Source organism: Apus apus, chromosome 13, assembly GCF_020740795.1.
Source record: "Apus apus isolate bApuApu2 chromosome 13, bApuApu2.pri.cur, whole genome shotgun sequence".
In the NCBI taxonomy this organism is placed as follows: domain Eukaryota; kingdom Metazoa; phylum Chordata; class Aves; order Apodiformes; family Apodidae; genus Apus; species Apus apus.
In genome coordinates this window covers 11,336,812-11,346,628 of record NC_067294.1, presented here as the reverse complement: position 1 = coordinate 11,346,628, position 9,817 = coordinate 11,336,812, and the positions used below count along the sequence as shown (strand labels likewise).

The window sequence follows — 9,817 nt, the reverse complement described above, 5'->3', positions numbered from 1 at the left end:
ATTGGTGGCCCACAATTTTCTGAGAAGGGGCAGCTCCTCCCACTTTCTCTTCATACTCATCGCTCAACATGTGGCTTTAGGTTTTCCCTGCCACACCTCCCTAAAGCTGCAATGAACAGAGACTGACTAATTCCCTCCAGGGCTTTTTGTGGGTGCTGCTCATTTTAAAGAATGCTTTACAAATAGTTGGTGTACTTAATGAGGCACTAATAGGTTGCAGTAGGCCTTGCAATCCTCTAAGCCTTCAGCCATTACAGCTGCTTGCTGACAACAAAAATTTAAAAAAGGCTTATGTCTAGTTAGAGGTTCTGTGAGAGAACACATTAAATTTCAGGTTCATATCGATCCCTCCTTCCACGTTGACCTTCATCCTTTCCCTTTTCTTCATAAGTTGTATCTTCTCTTTTATAAAAGTTATAATATCTTTAATAGAGGTAGAACCAATGTATGTCCTCTAACCTTGTTCTGAGACACCAAAAAACCTTAAAAAACTAATTCCTTAAATATTTCAGTTTGACTAGCTTCAGTGTAACAGGACTTCAAAGTACCAAACACCTGGAAATTACATCTTAAAATACAAAATAGAAAGTGATTTAAAATAAGTCCTATTTGATGCTCACTGTCAAGTTCATTCAGTGCTAAGTACTAAGCTTGTTAATGCTTGTTTTGCACATATCTGTGAAGAAATAAGCAATTCAGAAGCATCAATGGTATGACACTAAGTAGCTCAAAGGATTCACAACTAGTTGCACAATAGTAGGTATCACAGCCTTGTAATTTATCTTAAAGAGATCAGAAGACACAGAGAAAAAGAATAAAGATCAACTCCAGCCTTGGTAGGGTCAGGGTTTTGTAGTTTTTTGTTTGGTTGTTGTTGTTTTTTAAAAAATTTTTAAACACTTCAGCTGGGGTATGTCCCAGAAAGAAAGAAAGGCTCCTGTGATCTTTCATAAGGTGTGAAAAATGGGAAACTCAGCTTCCTTCAGGCAAATACCCAGATGTTTTGGCACAGTTTGATGTTTTAATAAATACTTCACTTGGATCTTAAATTTTCCATTGAGCAAGACCTTAAGTCTGATACAGTAATTGCACATGGGTGGACAACCATAACCACCCACACGCACTAACATTCAAGCAGCCTGTGTACTGGGTTGGGTATAAACATGCACTGGAGTCACTAAGAGGTCTGAATTCCTACTTTTGACCATATCAGTGCCTACCTTGGCTTTGCCTACCTTGGCTTGTACATTCTTCCCAGGTATACACATTGTGTCAGAATGATTTTAAGCTATTCCATGTGTCATTTTTTCATCACGGTTGATGTCCTCAGGATGAGGAACTCCATCATGTGAATGGGAACAAGCTACTGCACATCAATGCTTTCTGGAAAGCAGCCAGATAACATCCCCCCCAGCAGAATAAAGCAGGCACTTCACCAATGAGATGCTACAGCAACATAGTTGGCATCACATTTTTACTCCATTTGGGGCTCCAAAAGCAATATATCAATAATTGTGATCAATGTTCCCAGTCTCAGAAAAATATGCACTAATATTCTATCAGATACAACAGACCCATTAAAGTGAATAAACGTTTGTTCACCAAGTAATTGCTTTTTCTTCTTCAATATAACAACTCGGAGAGGTAAGAAGCTGGGAAAAGACAACATGCAATGATAGAAGTAGAAAACTATCAGAGGCCCACAGCATCAATGTGTTCAAAAAGTACCTCCCAGCTCACTGGAAACCAGTACAAGCTTGCTGATTAAGCCAAAATTCCACTTATAATTTTTTCAATCCAAAGAGAATATTTACCATGAATTTCAGGAGTAGTTTTACTTATCCAGCTCTGGGAAGCAGCTATTACTAAACAGACCTGAACACTCATTTTCCAACAAACAATGCTTTTGTTAGTAACTAAAATCAATCCATCTACTCTATTGTCCATGTCTGCTTTGTTGAATCTAGAAATACTAACTCAAAAGGACAAATACAACATGCCATAATGTCCCAAGGCAGCTGATTGCCAGCAACAATTAGCATTCACCTGTGAGAATCACAGAATCAGTTCACATTGGAATGGACCAAGGACCAAGGTCACCTGGTCCCCACACCCCTCCCCCAGCACCACATCATGGACAGTTTAAAATACATTGATTTTTTAATATCTCCAAGGATGAAGTTTCCATAATCTCTCTGGGCCACCTGTTCCAAAGCTTGACTACTCTCATTGTGAAATTTGTTTTCCTCATATCTAATTGGAACTTCTCTTGCTGTAATTTGCACTATTGTCACTCTTCCTTTCACTGTGCACCTCCAAGAAAAGTCTGGCTCTTGTCTTCTCTGTATGGCCCTATAGAGTAGCTGAAGACTATGATGGTACTTTGCCTTGTTTCTTCAAACAGAACAAACCACTTTTCTTAGTCTTTCCTAGCATGATGTGTGCTTCATCCCTCTAAACATTTTGATGGTCCTTTACTGAATTTGATTCAGTATTTCAGTGTCTTTCTTATGCTCAGGAGCCCAGAACTGTACACTGAACTCCAGATGCAGCATCACAAATGCTGAACAGAGGGAAACAATTATTTTTTTAATCTCACAATTACATTCTTACTAATACAGTCCAGTAGACAGAGCTGGACTTGTTCACAATAGGGGGAAGCCATTGACTCATGTTCAACTTGTCCACCAGGAGAACTGCTCTACTCTCCTCTCAATCTGCCAGGGAATGTTCTTGAAGACAACGCTCTGACCTAGATGAACCTTTGGCCTATCAGAGGATGACAGGTCTCAGGTTGTCAGACCAGCTCTGTATGAAGACTACCAGGGCAAACAACAAGTCTCTGCAAGTTTGGACAGAAAGATGCCTCAGATTAACCAGTTTTTCAGTCAGATAGTGAACATTTTCTCCAGCTGGCTAATGTGAATTCTGCCCATTCTTACAGCTAGGCATACAGATACTGAGATACTTTGGTATCCTGTCAAACTGGAGTTTAATCCTTTGTGGCATTACTTTTTACCCAATTTCATTTTGAAATTTTGCATATGAGTGTTACCTTACTGCAGAAAGTGAAACAGATTGATGTTTTCTGTGTATGGCATTTTTCTTCTCAAATCTTCAAGACAGCCTTGAGATTTCAAAATGCAAAAATCTCCAGAATCTCAGCTGACCTGCTGCACCCTGCTTGTAATGAGCTGCTATTTGCACACCCTGGAATATGTCACAGCTCATCAGAAATGTATTTCTCCTATCTGAGTCGTCTGGGCAAGCCCTACAAAGCTTAAGGTCCAGTGCTCAGAAAATTAATCTTAATTTGATTCAAAAGTCCTAATCAAACCACCTCAACATTACCAGAAAGAACATATTCACACCATGGCTGTCCTGCTATGAGGCAGAGAATAAGCATCAGGAATCCTTTCAACAGCAAAGCAATTTTCAAATGCTAAGAAAATCTGGCCCAAAAACTGCTTCCCTCATTAGCACCCTCACACCTACAAAAATCCTCTCTTCCTTTCTGCACTAGTCCTCAGAAAATCTTCCCACATCAGCTCAGCAGACTGCAAACAGAGGTTTATATTCTTCCGCTAGAGGGATAGGATGGATATTGAGGTTGCATCAGAGCACACTCTGTAGCATCATCTTAGGCAAGAGACTGCAACTCTCATACCAGGTTTCCTCATACCAGTGTCAAGGAACCTGCATGTTCTGTCAAGCTGCAGTTTTATAGTTTCAAGATATCCTCAAGAGCCTTGTTTGCTCAAAACTATTCAGACTAGGAGCATCTTCTGGGTTGTTTTGGATTTTGCCCTTGTTGCCTAATGTTGGTAATTGTCCATCAGCCAACAAACGTCCTGGATATTCTCCCCGAGTTTATCCAAAGTTTTGGGCTTTCCAGAGTAAAAATTTCACTGACATCCCAATGCAGTAATATCCAGACCAATCCAAACTTAAACCACAGATTCTCTTTTGTGATCTCCACCTCACAGGAATAGGCACAGATGTCCCATTTAAGAACAAAGACAAATTTTAAATGAAATCACGGAAGTAAGGGCTTTTTTTTTAAAAAAAAAAAAATCTACAGGAGGTTTTTTGTTGTTGTTTTTTGTTGTTGTTGTTGTTGTTGTTTGTTCTTTGGGATTTTTTTTGGTCCCATTAAGTGATCAGAAATTAAACATCTATTCATATCTACATTCTTTAAAGACCCTCATGATTTCAATTTGAGTTAGTGGGGACCAAGGTCTACTTGACATATGACAAAATTTTCTGTAAGAATGTTCAGTTCCTCTGTCTTAGTGAAATCAGCCTATATGACCTAACTCCTGGATGGGGAAAAAGCCCCAGGCTACCTTGAAATGTAGGGAAGGTGATCACTGAAATACTGTGAATTGTAATGGTGTGCAGGGATCTTTCATATTGAGACACAATTCTGGAAGGATGGATTCAAACAAAGCTATAGGCTCAAAACTCCACATTACTTTGAACTTTATGAAAAATAAGATTCAGATCTGAGTTTCCCTTTGTGACTCTGGCCTTGGTCTGTATTATAAAAGCCAGAAAATGATGCCTGACACATGGTATGTTGGATTTGTGTAAAGAATCCCACATGATATGACACCTATTGTGCTCAAAATAACAATAAAGGAGAAGATAGGCGGGCAGAGGGATCTTCTCCATATCTCCATGACAGCGAACTCGGCAGTAACTCAGCAGGGTATACACTGGTTGTGAACTCATCACTTTTCTTTGCTAGACAGTTCAATGTGGTATATTTGCTCCTGGTGGAATTTTAAAGGCAAAAGAACACTGAAAGACTGGGGAATCTTCTGGGCTGTGTGTGAAGGTGAGGGTGGTATTCACATGAAACACAGACTTTTCTGAGCAGCAGCTCCTCCCACAGAGCAGTCTGAAAAGGCTCAGTGGTGGCCATACTAACCAGCACTGCCTCTATTCAGAGCTAGTGACAAAGGTCTCCATAATTTCAAGACAAAATGAACTAAGCGTTTCAGCTCTACTGGTATGAACCTTTTGGAACACACCCAGTTAGAATTATTTTTTCCCCTGGGAATTATGTTCAGCTTTAAGGGCTGATATGGCAATAACAGAACAGCAACAAGTAACCACCTTACTGAGTCACTCCTTAAGCTTGCTAATGGAGATGGAACAGTTAATTAGGCAATGGGATTAGACAAAGTACAATACATCTCCTTTATCAACACAATCCATGCTGTGACACTCATCTTTGCCCTTACTTACGACCTTCATGTTGTACAGAAGCCATTCTTATTGACACTACCCATGGGCAACACCTTTTTCTAATTAACTTCTCCACAAGGGGGATTTCCTCATCAGAGTTCCTGCTCTTTGTGTATGTGTGTATATATATATCTGCTCTCACAGATAATTGACACTGTGTTCGGGAATACTTAGAGCACAGATTGGCTCTGGAACAGGTCAAGAATCCATGTCTGCCATGAAGATAACAGGTGCCTTTGTGCTCCTCGCCCTAGCAGTTCTCTGCTTAGCAAGTGAGTAACCTTGTTTAATTCCTGTTACATTGTAATTCTAATGTTCAAACAATGGAAGCTTCTCCGTCTAGTGGCACAGTAAGCAAGGTTGCAGGACTTGGGTGGCAGAAAGCAAGTGCAATTGTATGCTTGTGCACTATTTAGCAAGCAATATTCCACCAGCTTTACAGTTGCCAACTTGAGCAGATGAAACCTATTCCTTGATGGTGGCATGAATCAGAGCTGCATTCTGTACTGTAACTAAAAAGTGAACTGTAAAACCTCAGAACTACAAACTGACCAAGCAGGAGAGAGCTGATTATGCAAAGGCCACATTATATGGCTGTGAAAAACCTCTTTATGCTGTTATTTAGCCAGCCTGGGGAAACTTTTGAGGCACAAGATCCTCTACGGCAAATTAGGGAGGGATAAGGAATTTCTTGAACCTTCACTCAGTATTTTTGTTTTTAACAAAAACTTGCTCTAATGAAAAACAAATTTATAGAAAAACAAGTACATTTAGAATAACTGAAACAGGAGATTCCAAATCTTCTCTGCAGACAGCAGTATAGCAGTGCAATAGTTTTATGATTGTTAGAGGAATGGAAATTGTGACTTGCAATGAAATGGCATGTTTGTGATGGAAACAGTTCTTTCAAACACTGTGTCATAAACTGCAGAAAAATAAATATTGCTTTCATAAGAATTTCAGCAAATTCCTTCCTTGTGCTTCCTAGTTTATCTTCTCTGCATTAAAACTATATGGATTAATGCTTTTTGAGCCACATCTTTTTTGCAGTCGCTCCCAAACACAAAGTGGATACCAAAAGGTTACCAGATGAAAAATAAATAAATAAATAAATCTTAGTTTTATGTGGAAGAAGGTTAAATTTTATCAAATTCTAGAATAATGAAAACTCAGACTTCTTGTGAGAGAGACTGAAACCTGGCATGGAACATTGTTTATACTCATTTTCTTTACCTTGGACAACTTTATTTGATGAAAAGGTGTAAGCAGCTACATGCAAGAAGTTTCAGTGGAAAGCTTAATTGCTTTAAAGATTAAAAAAAGAAAAGCTACTTTTAGTCAGAAAGACAAGTGCGAGAGCTGTATTGCCTTCAACATCATAATGCATTTTCTTCCTGCTCCTCCTGTACAGAAGCCTCAGCCTGATAACTTTTATCCCTTGGAAGCCACAGAATGATGATCACAGGACAGAAGAACAAAACACATTCCTAAAGAAAGCAACAAATGTGTCACCATACTGGAGACATGCCAATGTTACTTGATTACCTTCTGGGAGGTGTAATTATCATTGTTTTGAAGGAGCTTTTCAAAGCCCCACCTGAGAACAGGGTTCTATTATATTAGATACCATGTGTATACACAACTGGAGCTGATCCTTCTGCCAAATAGTTTGGAATCCATTTTGACTGGCAAGGGAAAACACTTTTAAAAATGTCATTATGATCCAACTTGCATTATTGTTGTTATATTTATTTACTGTTACATTTTAATGAAGATACTCTCCTCACTTCTGACAGAAAATCAAAGTATAAAAGGACCATGTGATCTGCTTACAGCTACATACAATTTGGTTTTTTATAAGCTTGGGAATTAGAACCCAGTCATGCTCAACAGCTAGTTCATCTTAAACACACTGGCCATTGACTGTAGTATTGACTCCTGGGTCTTCAATCTTTCTCTGGTGAAAGGGCAACAAAAGCCTTCATTTCCTGCAACAACAAAGGCTCCTGACAGAGATTTCTAAGTTAAATGATCCAATAAGGTCCACTTGTTTAACAGGTCCTGACACCTGTATCTTGTTAAACACTGAAAAATGATATCAGTATTTACTTTCCAGGAGGTAAGAGACTTGGTGTTGGTGGAAGGGCTGTTACTAATGAAACCATCCCAGTTGAAAACTGATGATTATCAAGTTTTTTATTTTATATTTTGTGATTCTGTTTGTATTGCAGATGCTGCTAGAGAGAATGTGGTGAGTAATTTTCTCCTTTACTTCTGGATAAAAAGATGTAGCTTGAAACAACATGAGGTACATGAAGTCAGAAAAAATATATTAAGAGTAATTAAATGTTGCCAAAGTATTGAGGTTTCAGTGAGAAATCCTTGTATTTGAGATATGTGGTTTCTATATAGCTGCATTGAGAAATTTTAGATTTTTTTTTAGCTGTAATGCATTCTGGGCAAGAAATAAGGCAAGGCCAAATTTGAAGTCAGAGAAATCAAGATTTAAAAAAATATCTGGTGATAATATTATAAAGCTTTCTTGGTGACGTTCAGATTCTAAATCACGTGTTTCTAATTTCTCTCTGACTATGCTGGAGTGTCCATCCTCCATAAAAAGCATAAAACCAGTAACAAACTCTGTAATAGATTCCAGGGTTTGGCTGAAGTAAATCTGCTGTCCTTCACTAAGAATTGAAGTGAAGGTTGGGAAAAATCAGGCCATAACGAGCAAACAGTAAGGCTGGACTCTGTTTTAAACAGATGTATTTATAAAACATATTTTGACTGAGACTTCAGAAAGGAAAAGCTGCAGTCATAGTGTCCCTCTGAAGACTAATATGCTTCAAATGGTCACTAGACGAGCAGTAAGAAGTGCTGAACCAATTTTAGTTACAACAGCACCTATAAGGACAGGCAAGCAAAAACGAGGCTTTTGACAATTGTAGTCAGAAAAAAACAACAACTAAGCCTCAAGTTTTCTGGTGATGGAAAAAGGATTATAGTTCTTGCAGTGACTGCATTCTTGTTTAGACAGACAGTGGAGTCCCTGAGAGTGCACAGTACCTGACAGGGCTAGTAGCACCACACACATTTCTGTCAGATGGTGGAGCCTCCTTGATTGTGCTGCTCTAGAGCAGCTGACAAGCTTGTCCAAGAATGTCATATATTAATTATTTCTGTAGGTGAATGGAGAATGAGAGAGATGGATTCAAAGAAAATTACTGTATTTGCAGGTTGACTGCAGTGAATACAGGAGGTTGGAGAGAGGAAGACCTATTTACTGCGAAAGACTCTATCAACCTTTTTGTGGCTCTGATGGGAAAACATATAACAACAAATGTTCTTTCTGCAAAGCAGTCCTGTAAGTACAACACCACGTAATTACTCCTGGCTAAGCTAAAATCTGAGTTTAGCTGAGTTTCCACCTATTTCCATTCCACTTCAGTGCTACAATTTTTTTTCAGGGTTGCTATTCCTCTGCTTCTAAATCTTTATAGACTAATTGCTTCTCCCACCAATAAGACTCAATTGACTTAAACAAATTATATAGTGTGAGAATTTACTATTCTAGTAGAAACTGTAGAAGTTGGGCAGTAAAGAGAAGAGCCTAATGTGCAATACAGGACTACCAAGGCAGCTAGACCCAAATCAGTTAACAGAAAAATTCGAAAGTGATACCGGGAATACCTTGATTTTTTTTTAAATTAATAAAATATATCATTTTTAAGAGAAAACAGTTGACAGGTCAGTGCCTTCTTGTCTGCTAGAAATGTTTAATAGTGTCTTCTTCTCTGTTACCAAGCTGTTGGCTGAGGACTTCAGAGAGATTTTTGTTCCTAACAATAAGTTCACTGTCAGCAATGTCTATGTCCTTCCTTTCCTTTGCAGGAGAAGCAGAGGTGCCTTACACATGAAGCAAGCAGGGGCATGCTGAATGAATTCTGCATGACAGAGAAGAGTGCTGAGAACAGCTTCATGCTGCCTTATCATAATCTCTTAACTTCATTCCTCCTGCCTGTTCTGATGATGGTAAACAAAGCACAGAGTAGGCTTTGCAACTGTGCTGTCATTTGCTGCTTCTGTCTGCTCCTGAGTGTTCGGATTGACACTTGGGGTCCTCAGGACCATTCCTGTTTCTGTAGCAAGTTGGTTGACACATGAGCCCTTCATTATATATTTGTCTTGACAATTAATGTTCAGGTCTTCTGATAAAGCCACCTGACACAAGTCAGCGCAATTATTGCCTCTGCTTTCCTTGTTGGTGAAACATTTTCTTTCATTTGTCCAGAAACTTTTGCAGATACTTCTTTTCAAAGGCTTCAGCTTTCCTAAGCATTGCTTTGACTGTTCCAGTTTTGTAGCTAAATTTTAGATTCTCACTTTTTTCTAACTCTGTATAATTCTGATTCGTATATGTTGTTCAGTTACTTAGTGTGCATGTTTATTAAAATATTGACCCTTTTTTGTCCACGGTGGCCTTTCTAGACTTTATGGCATCCATTATTCACAATTAAGATATTTCTAAAGGTACAGAAAATAATCATAGAGCAGGGGCTAGGGC

At 38.8% G+C, this 9,817-nt stretch overlaps 1 protein-coding gene across 1 annotated transcript; it reads left to right on the top strand.

Annotated features, from left to right (window-relative positions):
- Positions 1–5,461: 5,461 nt before the first annotated feature.
- Positions 5,462–9,190, top strand: LOC127390009 (ovomucoid-like). The gene is made up of 4 exons (XM_051631129.1): positions 5,462–5,525; positions 7,485–7,504; positions 8,490–8,617; positions 9,145–9,190. Exons 1-4 carry the CDS (start codon positions 5,462–5,464, stop codon positions 9,188–9,190), a joined length of 258 nt encoding a protein of 85 aa, XP_051487089.1.
- Positions 9,191–9,817: the final 627 nt, after the last annotated feature.

Coding starts and splice junctions, on each gene's coding strand:
- LOC127390009 (XM_051631129.1), top strand. CDS start 5,462: ATGTCTGCCATGAAGATAACAGGTGCCTTTGTGCTCCTCGCCCTAGCA. Junction 5,526..7,484: donor AGCAGTTCTCTGCTTAGCAA/GTGAGTAACCTT, acceptor TTTGTATTGCAG/ATGCTGCTAGAGAGAATGTG. Junction 7,505..8,489: donor ATGCTGCTAGAGAGAATGTG/GTGAGTAATTTT, acceptor CTGTATTTGCAG/GTTGACTGCAGTGAATACAG.